The sequence below is a fragment of the Phocoena sinus genome, chromosome X (genome assembly GCF_008692025.1).
Source record: "Phocoena sinus isolate mPhoSin1 chromosome X, mPhoSin1.pri, whole genome shotgun sequence".
Taxonomy (NCBI): Eukaryota; Metazoa; Chordata; class Mammalia; order Artiodactyla; family Phocoenidae; genus Phocoena; species Phocoena sinus.
The window spans coordinates 74,060,480-74,076,781 of record NC_045784.1 but is presented as its reverse complement, the minus strand read 5'-3'; the positions used below and the strand labels follow the sequence as shown (position 1 = coordinate 74,076,781).

The window sequence follows — 16,302 nt, the reverse complement described above, 5'->3', positions numbered from 1 at the left end:
GAAAGTTTGATTTGATAAACATTTCATATTTCATGTAATGCTTTAAAAGGAGAGTGTTGTCTTGCTCAAACTAGAGACAATTGGTAAATATACAGTAATTCTGTGAGCCAAGTGTTAAGCTGTTGTTAACTTGAAATCAGCCATTGTGGGAATATTTACACCATAGAAATTGGCAAATGTTATAAATCAGAGGTTTTCTCTTTTATTTTGTTTTGTTTATGAAGAGCTGCTTTACAGACACACCACTGGATGCTGCACCAAATATAAACTTTAAAACAGTGAACTTTTAAGTCTATTATAGGCATTTGAAGGTTTTTTATTTCATTCTAATGTTCAACATTATTGCACTAGGCAAATAACAAGATTATGAATAAGTACACTAAGTGTTGCATTCATTTGAGTTTATGAGCATTCAAATGAACTCAAGTACACAGTCACATTATTAAAACACATATTATGCAAATATACAATCACAGCTGTATGCATTCTCCATTGGTACTTTTAAAGAACCTGAAAAATTAAGGACAAACATGACACACTGACAATCATCCACAAATAAACTTTTAAGCACAGAGAAAGTAGGAAAACTTAAATCATTATACATAGTTTCCATTTTTCTTATGACAGGAATCCTGGTCTCATGGAGTATAAAACAAAATCAGCAAAAGCATGTTTTCAAAATAGTGCATATTAGTTCATTTTATCTGTTTAAATTTTTAATAAAGAATTCTGTTTATTATTTGTCTCTTTCCATTAGGTTATAAACCTTAAAAACCACCTGATGTATAATAGAGACTCAATCAATGGAGAATTAAAATTATGGATGGCTTTAAACCAGATATCAGTGGCTTCTTCTGATTCAAATAGCTAACAATATACTTGCTAACAAATACCAAATTGGCTAACCTGAATTATGATTAGGAGTTAACATGACTTATAGATTAGCCTAACCAGTTTTCTGATGCAGATTCAATCAGAAGAAATTGAAACATAGAAATGAAGTGTAAAGAATGTGAGAGATCTAGTTTGCAGAAAGAAAAAGTGAAGCACAGGAATATTAAAATATGTCCTCCCAGGCACTTTAATCAGAAATACTAAGTGCTTTCAACACCCATTTATGATAAAAACTCTCCAGAAAGTGAGCAAAGAAAGAACAAACGTCAATATAATAAAGGCTATATGTGACAAACCTTCAGCTAACATCATACTCAACAGTGAAAAGCTGAAAGCATTTCTTCTAAGATCAGCAACAAGACAAGGATGTCTGCTCTTGCCACTTTTATTCAACATAGTTCTGGAAGTCCTAGACATGGCAAACAGAGAAGAAAACAAAATAAAAGGAATCCAAATTGGAAAAGAAGAAGCAAAACTGTCACTGTTTGCAGATGACATGATACTATACATTTGATACTATACATAGAAAATCTTATAAATGCTACCAGAAAACTACTAGACCTCATCAATGGATTCAGTAAACTGGAAGGATACAAAATGAATACACAGAAATCTCTTCCATTTCTATACACTAACAACAAAAGATCAGAAAGAGAAATTAAAGAAACAGCCCCATATACTATCACATCAAAAATAATAAATACCTAAGGAGAAGAAAGACCTGTATTGGAAAACTATAAGATGCTGATGAAAGAAATCGAAGACAACATAACCAGATGGAAAAATATACCATGTTCTTGGATTGGAAGAATGAATATTGGGAAAATGACTATACTACCCAAGGCAATCTACAGATTCAATGCAATCCCTATCAAATTACTAATGGCATTTTTCACAGAACTGGAACAAAAAATCTTGAAATTTGTATAGAGACACAAAAGACTCCGAATAACCAAAGCAATCTTGAGAAAGAAAAACGGAGGTGGAAGAATCAGGCTCCCTGACCTCAGACTATACTACAAAGCTATAGTCATCAAAAGAGTATGGTACTGGCACAAAAACAGAAATATAGATCAATGGAACAGCATAGAAAGCCCAGAAATGAACCCATGCACCTATCGTCAATTAATCTATGACAAAGGAGGCAAGACTATACAATGGAGGAAAAACAGTCTCTTATAAGAGTTTTTAAAAACTCTTATATGCGGAATCTAAAAAAAATGATACAACTGAACTTATACACAAAACAGAAACAGACTCACAGTCTTAGAGAAAGAACTTATGGTTGTCACAGGGAAGCATGGGGTGGAGGTGAGGGATAGACTGGGAGTTTGGGACACACATGTACATACTGCTATATTTAAAATAGTTAACCAGCTACCTACTGTATAGCACAGGGAACTTTGCTCAATATTCTCTAATAACCAAATGGGAACATATTTTGAAAAAGAATAAAATAAAACCCTTTAAAAATAAAAATGTCAAAATATGTGAAATATAAAAAAAGAAATGCTAAGTGCTGGAAATTAAATATGGTTTATGGAACAAGTCATTCACTAACTTGATATTCTCTATTTCTCATATATTCAAAGCACGTACTGCAAGTCCAGCTTCTGAAGGAAATTGTGATTACAGTCTCATGAACATCAGTGACAACACACAGATATCAGCTTAACACAAACTACGCTAAAGGAGACTAGCAGGTGTTTAGAAGGATTCTGAAAACAGTATCACAGCATTTTTTTAATTCCAGAGATTTTAAAAAATGATATGAAAACAGGAAGATATTTGCCTGAAAGTAAAATAAAAAGATATACAAGCAATAAGAATAATTTAAACACATCAATAAGTTTGGTAGATCTTTTTGTGAATATTTGTAAATTTTAATACAACTAAACACATATTTTAGACTTTTTTGTAATATGTTATAATCTCTTACTGTGTATATCAAGTTTCTGATATATATATATTTTTTTCTGCAGCTGTGTGTTAAATCGCTTGCTTTCCTAGATGACTCTATAATCACATTAGATTGTCTATGCTATGGACTGAAAGTTTGTCTCCCCAAAATTCATGGGTTGAAACTCTAATCCTAAATGTGGTGGTATTTAGAGATGGGGCTTTTGGGAGATAATAGGTCATAAGGGGGGAAACTTCATGTTGGGATTAGTGCCCTTATAAGAAGAGGCATGGTAGAGCTAGCTTCCTCTCTCTCTCTTCACCTTGTGAGGACACAGCAAGAAGATGACTGTCTGCAAACCAGAAAGAGAGCTCTCACCAGGAACATAATCATAGGCACTTTGGTCTTGGATTTCCCAGCCTCTAGAGCTGTGAGAAATTTCTCTTGTTTAAGCCATCTAGTTTATGGTATTTTGTTATAGTTGACCGCCTGAGCTCAGACAATGTATTACACAGCAAAGAGGATTTTGTGAAGCAAGCTGTTGTGGCTTTCCTTAATTCATAGTGGATTTGTCAGAAAAAATCAAATTCCATAATTATGTCATTTATTTCTAAATGATAAATGTTAAATTTTCTGATCATTCAAATTTTGGAAGGACAGTTTACCTCTAAATGGTAAATATAATATAAAAGATCTGATGACTTCAATGCAAATATTTTGTGAGTAATTACAACGAGTAATACAAATTTAAATACCTGTTTTTTTTATGACAAACTACCAGGATAAAAATAATCTGTAAATGTAATAGAGAAAATGTGTTTTTTTAATAGTTCCTGTATGTGACAAGTAGTAGTACATGATAAACTCTCAAATTCATAGGTTTGCCCACTGCATGTGATATTTTAATAGATTGAACTTTGAAAACGTGCTTCACCAAGAAGCACATTGAAAACAAATTTCTGTTGAAATATAGATCAACAGAGGTGTGAAATTTCTGTCCATATAATTGGGTACCACATAGTATCATACTGATAACTGTTCTTAAAAGAAGGGGTGAGGTTTTAACATATGAACACCTAATTTGTCAATTAATTTAAATATTTTTGTTATGCTAGTTCCTGTGAATTATTATTTTAAAACTAATAATGTTACTATCATACAATAGCACCTTTGCAAAAATAAACAAGAAAAACTTGGCAATTATATTAAAAACTTCTCACTACATATTCACTGAATTCAACTGTGTAAAAAAATTTTTTTATTTCCTTCTCATCCTCTGATGGAAATCTATTTCAATAGATTTGCAGAGAAATTTATCAAAAGGAATGCAAAATAAATATTTTGTTTTCAACTGACTTTAGTCAAAATAACTATATGAAAGTAGATGTAATTTTCTTCAGCGTAAAATGGTTTCTGCATAATTGCAGGACTTAAATAACCATGTGATCCATGTCAACTTTTACAAAACAGTATCCAATTGTGTTTGTGAAGGTTCTGACTTCCTCTTAAAATAGGTTGCATATGAAATAGACAAATCAGCAATAAACAAAATTATAGATATATTGCTTTTATACATTAACAATATTTGGATTATTAAAGGAAAAGATAATTATCCTTTCCATTTCAATCGTTATCTTCACCAATAGCCAAATACTAGTCATGAACTCCATCCCCAAGTGCCTCTTTGATTCAAATTCATCACAAAGCTATCAAAAGTCCCAAACATTCAATCAAAATGTAGCTGATTCATTCTGAGTAATGGTCATTAAGAAAGTAAACAAAGGTACTTCTGAAGAGCCATAATCATGCCTCTATTGAGAGTATTTTTTCATCATTTCAAAGTAAGCGTGACAATTCCATTACTGTAAATCATGTTTTTTTTTCATAATAGAGTTTCCTTGTTTTGTGTGGGGTCACATTTATATAGTAGCCATCCAGCTTCAAAATCATAGGAAACTTATTCCATCTTTTTTTTTTTTTTTTTTGTGGTACGTGGGCCTCACTGTTGTTGCCTCTCCCGTTGCGGAGCACAGGCTCTGGACGCGCAGGCTCAGCGGCCATGGCTCAAGGGCCCAGCCACTCCACGTCATGTGGGATCTTCCTGGACTGGGGCACGAACCCGTGTCCCCTGCATCGGCAGGTGGACTCTCAATCACTGCGCCACCAGGGAAGCCCCTATTCCATCATTTAAATAATGTTCATGGGTGATTTTTTGTCTCAAAGAAAACTCAGATTCCTGGTTTACGTTCTGATCAAGTATTCAAACAGCTCTGATTAGCTGGAGTAGACTAGTTCACTGAGGACCACAATCTTTACAGGAAGCACAATGCCTCTTGACCATGGAAATATATATGGAGCTTAATAAAAATTTATCAGTTTTTCTTTGCCTTTCCTACAAAGGTTATGTTTTAAATTTTCTCTTTTTTTTTACATCTTTATTGGAGTATAATTGCTTTACAATGGTGTGCTAGTTTCCACTTTACAACAAAGTGAATCAGTTATACATATACATATGTTCCCATATCTCTTCCCTCTTTTGTCTCCCTCCCTCCCACCCTCCTTATCCCACCCCTTTAGGTGGTCACAAAGCACCTTGTTGATCTCCCTGTGCTATGCAGCTGCTTCCCACCAGCTATCTATTCTATGTTTGGTAGTGTATATATGTCCATGCGACTCTCTCACTTTGTCACAGCTTACCCTTCCCCCTCCCCATATCCTCAAGTCCATTCTCTAGTAGGTCTGTGTCTTTATTCCTGTCTTACCCCTAGATTCTTCATGACATTTTTTTTCTTAGGTTCCATATATATGTGTTAGCATATGGTATTTGTCTTTCTCTTTCTGACTTACTTCACTCTGTATGACAGACTCTAGGTCCATCCACCTCACTACAAATAACTCAATTTCATTTCTTTTTATGGCTGAGTAATATTCCATTGTATATATGTGCCACATCTTCTTTATCCATTCTTCATTGTTTTAGAAGTCCCACAAACTGGAAGCTAATTTAAAATGGAACAAAAATGTCTAGAATCTCACATTTCTTCTGCCTTCACTTGTTTTACTCCCATGTGCATCTATTACAATCATATCAATATTTCAAGGCCCAGCTCAAATCCATCAACTGTAATTCCATTTGTGATTCCTGCTCTCTCTTTCTTCAATCTAGGTTTGATCTCTCCCTCCTCTAAATTCTGGTAATACATGGTTATTCTCTATGCTATCCATCACAGTCTTATGTAAGTTAAATGGTACTTGTTGCTTGTCTTAAATTTAATTTGTGAGCCCTGGAAGTCAGGAATTATGTCCTATTCATATCCTATATTTCTCTCTCTGTGATGTGTAAATATCAAGAGTATAATATTTGTTGAATAAATGGAGGAACAAAGGAACAAATCAAGGGTTGCCCGGATTAGCTACTCTTTTTATCCTATATACCCTTATATTATCTCCTCAACAAAAGGAAAAATATATGAAAGAGCTTAGTTCACATGTTACTTGGAGGGCAGACAGACCATTTGCCAAACTAATAGGAGACATAAGGAAGATTATAAAATATTCTTTGTGTTTCATTACCCATTTATCCTGAAATTTTGAAAAAATTTATTCTAGAATATGATGATAATGATATAAATTATCATGAGTATTTATTTAATGTTTCACAGTTTTAAACTATATTTTACTCATATTATCTCCAGACAGCCAATGAAATAAGTGGTATAGATTATTACTATCACCTATATTTTACAGTTGTGGAAACAAGTTCAGGAGGGTTAATTGTCATATCCAAGGTCATTCAGCTATTAATTGGCAGAATAAGAATTGAAATTCAGGTCTTTCTGAGTATAAGCCTTGTATGGTATATACTACTCCACAACCGCATCACAAACACCAAAAAGATGCAGTGGTTACTTTGTCTCACACCAGCAATGGGAATGGATTTTGCACATTCTTCTACTCTGTCCTTAGCTGGGCACACCTCCCACACACTGTTCTTATGAATGCAAGACAGGAAGCTAGAAGTAAAGGTCATATCTGTGGTCATTTAATGAAAACAAACAACAACAATAACAAAAATAAAAAACAAAAAACACCTTAGCAGGCTTAGTCAGAAATCAAACTCATCAATACTTTATGCTAAGCAACTGAGTCAATGAGCTGTGTGTTTATACTGAAGATCTAATGGTATTGCTATTATTTTATCAACATTTACATGTAATTAACACCTTTGTCCTCTTCTAAATCATGATTCTTACCTTTATAACTGAGGCCCCAGCTCTGGAGAGTGGACTGTGGATCTGGGCTGCAGCAGCCATGTTGGCAATAGTATTGAGATGGTTCATCTGATTCATTGCCATGGCAACTGATGCAGGAGGTAAGCTGACTGGAAGTAGGGGATGAGGCATCATCATAAATGGCAGATCCAGTCCTAAAAGAGACAGCACATGTTAAATTATTACATTAGCTACATTGTTTGGACAAAGGGAAATCACATCAAAATTGATCCTATAAAATAGTAAAAAAAATCTATATTTCACTCTTGTTGAATTTTTTAAATGAATTTTTAATATATCCTAGTATCTCTGAGAAATTACTAGTACTTATGGCATTTAACATTGTTTTATAATTTAAAAATATTCCTATATCCACAGACTTTTATTTAACAATATTCCTTGTTCATGCTATCACTCCCAAAATAGTTTCAAGGTTCAAACTATTTTACTTATAAAAACAAACAAAAATCTTTCAGCTGAACATCACTTTGTTTAACAAAAAGAAGTAACTTTCTTTTTAAACATTATAATGTACTGATGTGTAGATAGTTTCTAGCTTAACTCTTTCTTTAGGAGACATAATAGTGGTGCTGGTATGATAAGATATAGATTAGGCTTCAGAATTATTGAAGAAAATAAGATTTGGAATATGTCCTACTCTTTTAGTTATAAATCTCTAAAATGAATGTGTATAGCTCTAATTTGGAACCTTTGTCTGTAAGGAATAACTCCCCTACCAAAATATCAGCCTGTTTTCCAGTTTAATAACAAATACCAATATTTTTGAGTAGCGTCAAGAATTCCATTTGTTTTCTTATGCAATGTGAAATATTTCTCACATATTTTGAATTTCTTAATATCTTTCAAGTACTATCCACATTACACTTGTGGTAGCCACAGATATGTCATCACAAAAATGGTAACAAATTAAAATAGTTGTCTACTTTCCCCTTATAAGGTTGGGATTTGTGAAGAAATACCTTTGAGCAGAGGATAAGGAAAGTTAGCTTAACATTACGGATGTTAACATGACTACAATAAGTAAACCATAGCACTTTATAATGTATTTTAAACTATTATCTTGATCTTGCCTTATTTTGGACATGAGCCCAGAAACTATCAATCTTTAACAGATGTTCTAAAACATGCTTGCCTAAAATTTTCCTAAATTGTTACCGACTATTAACATTCTACTATGGGCAATGTTTGTGTTTGTCTTGCACACAATTATCAACTGTTAATAACATCTCTTTTTCCTCTTTGCCATCCCCTCATTTCTTCTTGCTTCCCATATCACAACAGCAAGTGTACAACAATGAATCTATAGGAAATATATTCACAGGCCCCTTAAATACCTTTCCTCAAAACAACAGTAACAGTAATACAAACATTTTACACACATATTTTTAGGACAAAAAGGAGGCTAGAAGGAAGAAACATTGTGAATTGATTTGAAGTCCATCTCCTGGGTTCAAAATAATGGTTGAATTAAAGTCATTAACAAAACAATTTCAAAAGCAGCACGATAAAACAAACTTCCGGATATAACAGGTCTCATACATTAAAGTGGTTATCTCTATTAAAGAAACTTGTAAATAAAGAATACAACCATCACCAATATTTCTGATAAAGATAGCTACAAAATGCACTGTTATCAGAATTACACAAGGATGATAATAAAGCTAGAAACAAATTTTGCATGGAACCCCAGAAGGGAAACGTATTCTATACTTCCTATGACTCCAAATCCCCAAAGAATATTGATAAAGTATTTTAAACTTTTCCCCATCACTTCACTTATGACTCAGTCTCTGAATCCATTTTAGGAGCAATCTATCAAAACATACTTTTCAGATGTGAAACCTTTTTCCTGTGATTATTAATTTAAAGCCTGAACACAACGTAAACACTGAATTCAAAACGGATTTCTGCACCCCGTTTTAAATTGGTTTATTTTCAGTTAAGCTTTCAAAATTACTTAGATATATATGCATTTTATACGTTAACCATCATACAGCTTTGCTATAATGATAGGATATTCCATAACATAAATTAATCACTATTTATCTTCCCCTAAGAACCTTCACCTATGCTCCATATAATAGCAACCATCAATAACATACGTATATTTCTATATAAGCTTCTCATTTATCACAAACCCAAGATAATTATAGACTTCCAATTCTTCTTTATGTACTCAGTATTTGAATAGAAAATTGATCAAACCGTAGATGAAAAGTAGCCATCAGTGCCTCCATTTACCTCTCAAATAAACTTTTGTTCAGTTTACATTTCCCTTAGCAGTATAATAATCTTTCCTCATTCTCCAAAGTTTTCCAGCATCATTCAGATACCATCTGGCAGTATCAAGTCATATGCCTACTTAAAGTCCAATTGACATGCAAACTAAATACAAAGCACAAACAGAATTTAACAGCTCATTGACAGTTTTAAAATACAATTCATCAAACATTTCAAATAACCATGAAGGGCTTAAAAGTCACAATTTCATATCATGACCTACAATAACTAACCATGAATTGACTATAGTACCCTGGAATTTAAGCTAATATTTATATTACAGGCAAGTTTAACAGTGACCCCAGTTGAGCTGCACATGCAAAGCATATGCAAATACTGAATTATGTAAGTCAACCTTTTCCCAAAGCTGGAAACATTAAGAGCCATCAATAGTATACAACACTCCAGCAATCTGGCTCATTTAGTCACATGTCAGAAATGTACAGCAACTTTTAATAGAATGGTAATGAAGACAAACTCTTTTTAAATATCACCAAAATGAATTTTTCTTTCCTGTCAACCACAAGGACATCAGGCAGATGACTATATGCACTCTTTCTAATGCATCTTGGTATTCTGGCAACTCCTATAACTTTTATGTAAGTACATGGCACCACCTCCTCCCAGCCATTAAGGTTACAAACTTCAATAATACTCTAATCTTCCCTCTAAAATATCACATTCATTTGGTTTCCAAGTCATGTTTTCCTCTGTGATATATTGCATTCTACAGTCAGGCACTAATCCCACCATGTTTAGAAGGTAACCTGTCTTCCTGGTTTTCCTATGCCATTTAATTTGCCTTTCCACTCCAATTTTTAGACTTTCAGTGGCTACTCAGTCTCTAGAATAAAATATAAGCTCTTTGGTTTCATGTGAACATACCTTTTTAGCTTTGATATCTCACTATATCCCTCTGTGTATGCTCTACTAGCCCCTCTGGACTAGTTGTAGCTCTCTGCAATTTTAACTTACCTTAGCCTTCACTTTTGTTGATGCCTCTCTCTGGAATCTACCACTCTAACACATTTATTTGGGTATGGTAAAAGTCCTCCTCCTCTTTTTCATCAATGGACTTTAATTTTAGAGCAGTTTTAGGTTTACAGAAAAAAAATGAGCAGAATTTACAGAGAATTTCCATATACTTCCCCTCCACCAGCAGTTTCCCCTCTAAGTAACATCATGGATTAGTGAAGTACACTTGCTACGATGGATGAATCAATATTGATACATTATTATTAACTACTGTCCATAGTGTGCAATAGGGTTCATTCTTTGTGTTGCAAATTCTAAGGATTTTCACAAATGCACAGTATCCTGTATCTACCATTACAGTATAATACAGAATAGTTAGCTTAACTGGCCTTAAAAATCCCCTCTGCTCCATCTATTCACCCCTCCTCTTACACTTGGCTTTTAATGTCTCTATAGATTTGCCTTTTCCTGAATGCCATATAAGTGGACTCATACAGTATTTGTTTTTTTCAGACTGGCTTTGTTTCTCTTAGAAATATGCACTAGTCTTTTCCAGGCATCACAACTCATTTGTTTTTATTGCTAACTATTCTTCCATGGCATGGATATACCACAGCTTGTTTACTCATTCAGCTATTAAAGGACACTGTGGTTTGCTTCCAACTTTTAGCAATTATGAATAGGATTTCTATAAACATTTGTATGTAGATATTTGTGTGGACATAAATTTTCAATTCATTTGATTAACAAGGGAGACTCGGTTTAGCTTTGTGAGAAACTGTCAAATGCTTTCCAATATGGCTGTCCCATATTGCATTCCCACCAGCAATGAATGAGAGCTCCTCTTGCTCCAAATCCATACCAGCAATTAATGTTGATGAAGTTTTGGATTTTAGCCATTCGAATAGGTGTGCAGGGGTATCTCATTTGTTTTAATCTGAAACTCCCTAATGACATATGATGTTGAGTATATTTTCATACGATTATTTGTCATCTGTATATCTTATTTGATGAGGTGTCTGTTCAGGTCTTTGACCCATTTTTAATTAGGCTATTTCTTTTTTTTAAATTGAAATATAATTGACTTACAATGTTATATTAGCTTCAGGTGTACACTTGATGATTCAATACTTTTATAGATTATGCACCATACAAAGTTATTATAAAATATTGACTCTATTCCCTGTGTTGTTCATTACATCCCTAAGATCTATCTGTTTTATAACCTGTAGTTTGTACCTCTTAATCCCCATCACCTATTTTGCCCTTCCCCCAACACCTGCCCCTTGTGGTAACAACTAGTTTGTTCTCTGAATCTGTGAGTCTGTATATGTTTTGTAATATTTGTTAATTTGATTTGTTTTTTAAATTCTGCATATAAGTGAAAACATACAGTATTTGTCTTTCTCTGTCTGACATTTCTCTAAGCATAGTACCCTCCAGGTCCATCCACATTGTTGCAAATGGCAAGATTTCAAGTGCTGACTAATATTTCACCTCTTCTTTAACCATTCAGCAGTTGTAGACATTTAGGTGGCTTCCATTATCTTGGCTACTATAAATAATGCTGCGATGAACAGTTAGGTACATATTTTTTCTTTCAAAGTAGTATTTTTGGTTTCCTCAGATAAATACCCAGGAGTGGAACTGCTGGATGGTATGGTAGTTCTATTTTCAATTTTTTGAGGAATGCCCATATCATTTTACATAGTGGCTACACCAATTAACATTCCATCAACAGTGCATGAGGGTTCCTTTTCTCCAAATCCTTGCCAATGTTTTTTACTTCTTACCTTTTTGACAGGCATGAGGTGAGATCTCATTTTGGTTTTGATTTGCATATCCCTGATGATTAGTGATGTTGAGCATATTTTCATGCATCTGTTGGCCATCTGCATGTTTTCTTTGGAAAAATGTCTATTCAAGTCCACTGCCCATTTTTTAATCAGGTGATTTTTTGATGTTGAGCTGAATGAGTCCTTTGTATGTTTTGGATATTATCGCCTTATCAGATATATCTTATATAAATATATTCTCCCATTCAGTAGGCAGACTTTTCTTTTATTAATAGTTTCCTTCACTGTGCAGAAGTTTTTTAGTTTTAGGTAGTCACAATTGATTATTTTGCTTTTGTTTCCCTTGCCTGAGGACACATATCCAAAAATATATTGCTAAGATTGATGTCAAAGAACTTACTGCCTATGATTTTTTATAAGAGTTTTATGTTTCAGGTTTTACTTTTAAGTCTTTAATCTGTTTGAGTTTATTTTTCTATATTGTGTGAGAAAGTAGTCCAGTTTGATTCTTTTCCATGTAACTGTCCAGTTTCCCAACACCATTTACTGAAGAGGCTGTCTTTTCCCCATTGTAAACTTTGCCTCCTTTGCCAGAGATTTATTGACCATGTGAGTCTCGGATCATATCTGGGCTCCCTATTCTGTTTCATTGATCTATGTGTCTGTTCTTGTGCCAGTACCATACTGTTTGGATTACTGTAGCTTTGAAGTACAGCTTGGAATCAGGGAGCATGACACCTCCAGCTTTGTTTTTCTTTCTCAAGATTGTTTTGGGGTCTTTCATGTTTCCATATAAATTTTAGAATTATTTGTTCTAGTTCTGTGAAAAATGCCATGGGTATTTTGATAGAGTCTGCATTGAATCTGTAGATTGCCTTGGGTAGTATGGTCATTTTAACAATATTAATTTTTCCAATCCATGAGCATAGCGTTTCCTTCTATTTGTTTGTGTCATCTTCAATTTCTTTCATCAATGTCTTACAGTTTCCTGAGTACAAAACTTTTAACTTCTTGGTTTGGCTTATTCCTAGGTATTTCATTCTTTTTAATGCAATTGCAAATGAAATTGTTTTCTTAACTTCTCTTTCAGATAGTTCATTGTTAGTGTATATAAATGCAATAGATTTCTGTATATTAGTTTTGTTTCCTACAAATTTACTGAAATTTTTTTAGCTCTAATAGTTTTGGGTGGTATCTTTAGAGTGTTCTCTATATAGTATCACATCATTTACAAACAGTGAGTTTTTACTTCCCTTCCAATTTGAGTTCCTTTTATTTATTTTTTCTTATCTGATTGCTGTGGCTAGAAAGATCTTGAATAAAACTGGCAAGAGTGGGTATCTTTGTCTTGTTCCTGACCTTAGATGAAGTGTTATGAGCTTTTCACCATTGTGTACTCTGTTGGATGTAGGTCTGTAATATATGGCCTTTATTATGTTGAGATATCTTCCCTCTATACCAATATTATTAAGAGTTTTTAATCATAAATGGATGTTGGATTTTATCAAAAGCTTTTTCTGCATCTATTGAGATGATTTTTATCTTTTGTTTTGTTAATGTGGTGTATTATGTTGACTGAGTTTCAGATATTAAGCCATCCCTGTAATAAATTCCACTTGATCATGGTATATGATCTTTTTAATCAATTGCTGATTCAGTTTGCTAATATTTTGTTGAGAATTTTTGCATCTATGTTCAACAGTGATATTGGCCTCTAATTTTATTTTTTGTGGTGTCTTTGTCTGATTTTGGTATAAGTGTGACGTTGGCTTCATGGAATTAGTTCGGAAGCATTCCTTCCTTTTCAATATTTTGGAATAGTTTGAGAATGATAGGCATTCACTCTTCTTTAAATGTATGGTAGAATTCACCTGTGAAGCCATCTGGTACTGGACTTCTATTTGTTGGGAGTTTTTCTATTATTAATTTGATTTCCTTACTGGTCATATTTTCTATTTCTTTCAGAGTCAATCCTGGGAGATTGTACATTTCTAGAAATTTTTCCATTTCTTCTAGGTTGTCCATTTTTTTGGCATGTAATTGTTTGAGGTAAACTCTTAGGATCCTTTGTATTTCTGTGGTATTGGTTTAAATTCTCCTTTTTCATTGTTGATTTTATTTAGTTGGGTCTTCTCTCTTTTTTTCTTCATGGGTCTGCCTAAAGATTTAACAATGTCGTTTACATTTTAACAGAACCAACTCTTAGTTTCCTTGATCTTTACTATTTTTGTCTCTATATCATTTACTTCTGCTCTGATCTTTATTATTTCTTTCTTTCTACTAACTTTGGGGTTTTTTCTAGTTCCTTTATGTGTAAGGTTAAGTTGTTTAATATTTTTCTTCTTTCCAGGAATGGACTTATATCACTATAAACAACCCTCTTAGAATTGCATTTGTTTTCCATAGATTTTGAATTTTTTTTTCCAGTTCCATTTGTCTCCAGGTATTTTTAATTTCCTCTTTGATTTCTTAGTGACACATTGATTGTTCAGTAGCATATTGTGTAGCCTCCACATTTTTGTGTTTTTGCAGTTCATTTCATTATGGCTGATTTCTAGTCTCATAGTGTTGTGGTGGGAAAAGATGCTTGATATGATTTCAACCTTGCTAAATTTATTGGGACTTGTTTGTGGCCCAGCATGTGATCTATCTTGGAAAGTGTTCCATGTGCACTTGAAAAGAACGTTATTCTGCAGGTTTTGGATGGCATGGTCTATGTATGTATCTTTTAATTCCATCTGATCTAATGTGTCATTTAAGGCCAATGTTTCCTTATTGATTTTTGTCTGAGTGATAGATCCACTGTTGTAAATGAGGTGTAAATGTCACTTACTATTATTTTGTTACTGTCAGTTTCTCCCTTTATGTTTGATAGTATTTGCTATGTATTTGGGTACTCTTATATTGAGTTCACATATATTTATAATTGTTATATCTACTTGTTGGATTGATCCTTTTATAATTATGTAATGCCCTTCTTTCTCTTGCTATAGTCTTTGTTTTAAAGTCTGTGTTATCTGATATAAGTATTGCTACCCCAGCTTTCTTCATTTCCATCTGCATGAAGTATCTTTTCCCATTCTCTCAGTTTCAGTCTGTATGTGTCTTTAGATCTGAAGTGAGTCTCTTATAAGCAGCATATGTATGAGTCTTGTTTTTTAATCAATATAACCAAACCTGTTTCTCTTGGTTGGAATTTTTATTCCATTTACATTTAAAGTAATTATTGATAGATGTGTACTTACTGTCATTTTGTTTTCTGATTGTTTTTGAAGTTCTCTTTTGTTCCTTTCTTACCTTTTGCTCTCTTCCCTTGTGATTTGATGACTATCTTTAATGTTATATTTGAACACTTTCTCCTTTTTTGTGTGTATCTATTATAGGTTTTTGGTTTGTCTTTACCATGTGGTTCATATATTAAGTGGATGATCTCTTAAGTTCAAACAGATTCTAACAACCCTGCATTTTATTCTCCATCCTTCACAGGTAATGTTTTTGATGTCATATTTTACTTTTTTGTTGTTTTGTATATCACTTAACTACTTATTGTGGATATAGATGATTTTACTACTTTTATCTTTTAACCTTACTACCAGCTTTTAAGTGGTTGATCTACTACCTTTCCTGTATGTTTGCCTTTACCAATGAGACATTTCCTTTCATAATTTTTATATTTCTAGTTGTGGTCTTTTCCACTTAAAGGAGTTCTTTTAACATTTCTTGCAAAGCAGTTTTTGTGGTGCTGAACTCTTTAGTTTTTGCTTGTCTGTAAAACTATCTCTCCTTCAAATATGAATGACAGCCTTACCAGATTGTTTATTCTTGGTTGTAGGGTTTTGCCATTAATCACTTTCATCATGCCAGTCATTTCTGGCCTGCAAAGTTTCTGCTGATAAGGGTCTGATTGTTTTATGGAAGTTCCCTTCAAAGTAACCAGCTGCTTGCATATTACTGTTTTTAAGATTTTCTCTTTATTTTTTTGTCATTTTAATTATAATTTGTCTTAGTGTGGATCTGTTTGGTTTCACCTTGGCTGGAACTATCTGTGCTTTCTGGACCTGAATGTCCATTTCCTTTCCCAGGGTAGGGAAGTTTTCAGCTATTACTTATTCAAATAAATTCTCTGTCCTCTCTTTTCCTCCTGCCCCCCCCCCAGCATGCTGAT

General features: G+C 33.4%; 1 protein-coding gene across 2 annotated transcripts in view; it reads right to left on the bottom strand.

Annotated features, from left to right (window-relative positions):
* DACH2 (dachshund family transcription factor 2) overlaps positions 1 to 16,302 on the bottom strand; it is a 654,283-nt gene that overhangs the window by 142,331 nt on the left and 495,650 nt on the right. For both annotated transcript variants that reach the window (XM_032619764.1, XM_032619765.1), the window contains one exon: positions 7,048 to 7,220. In XM_032619764.1, the coding sequence (XP_032475655.1) occupies positions 7,048 to 7,220 (173 nt within the window). The remainder of the gene's footprint in view (positions 1 to 7,047; positions 7,221 to 16,302) is intronic.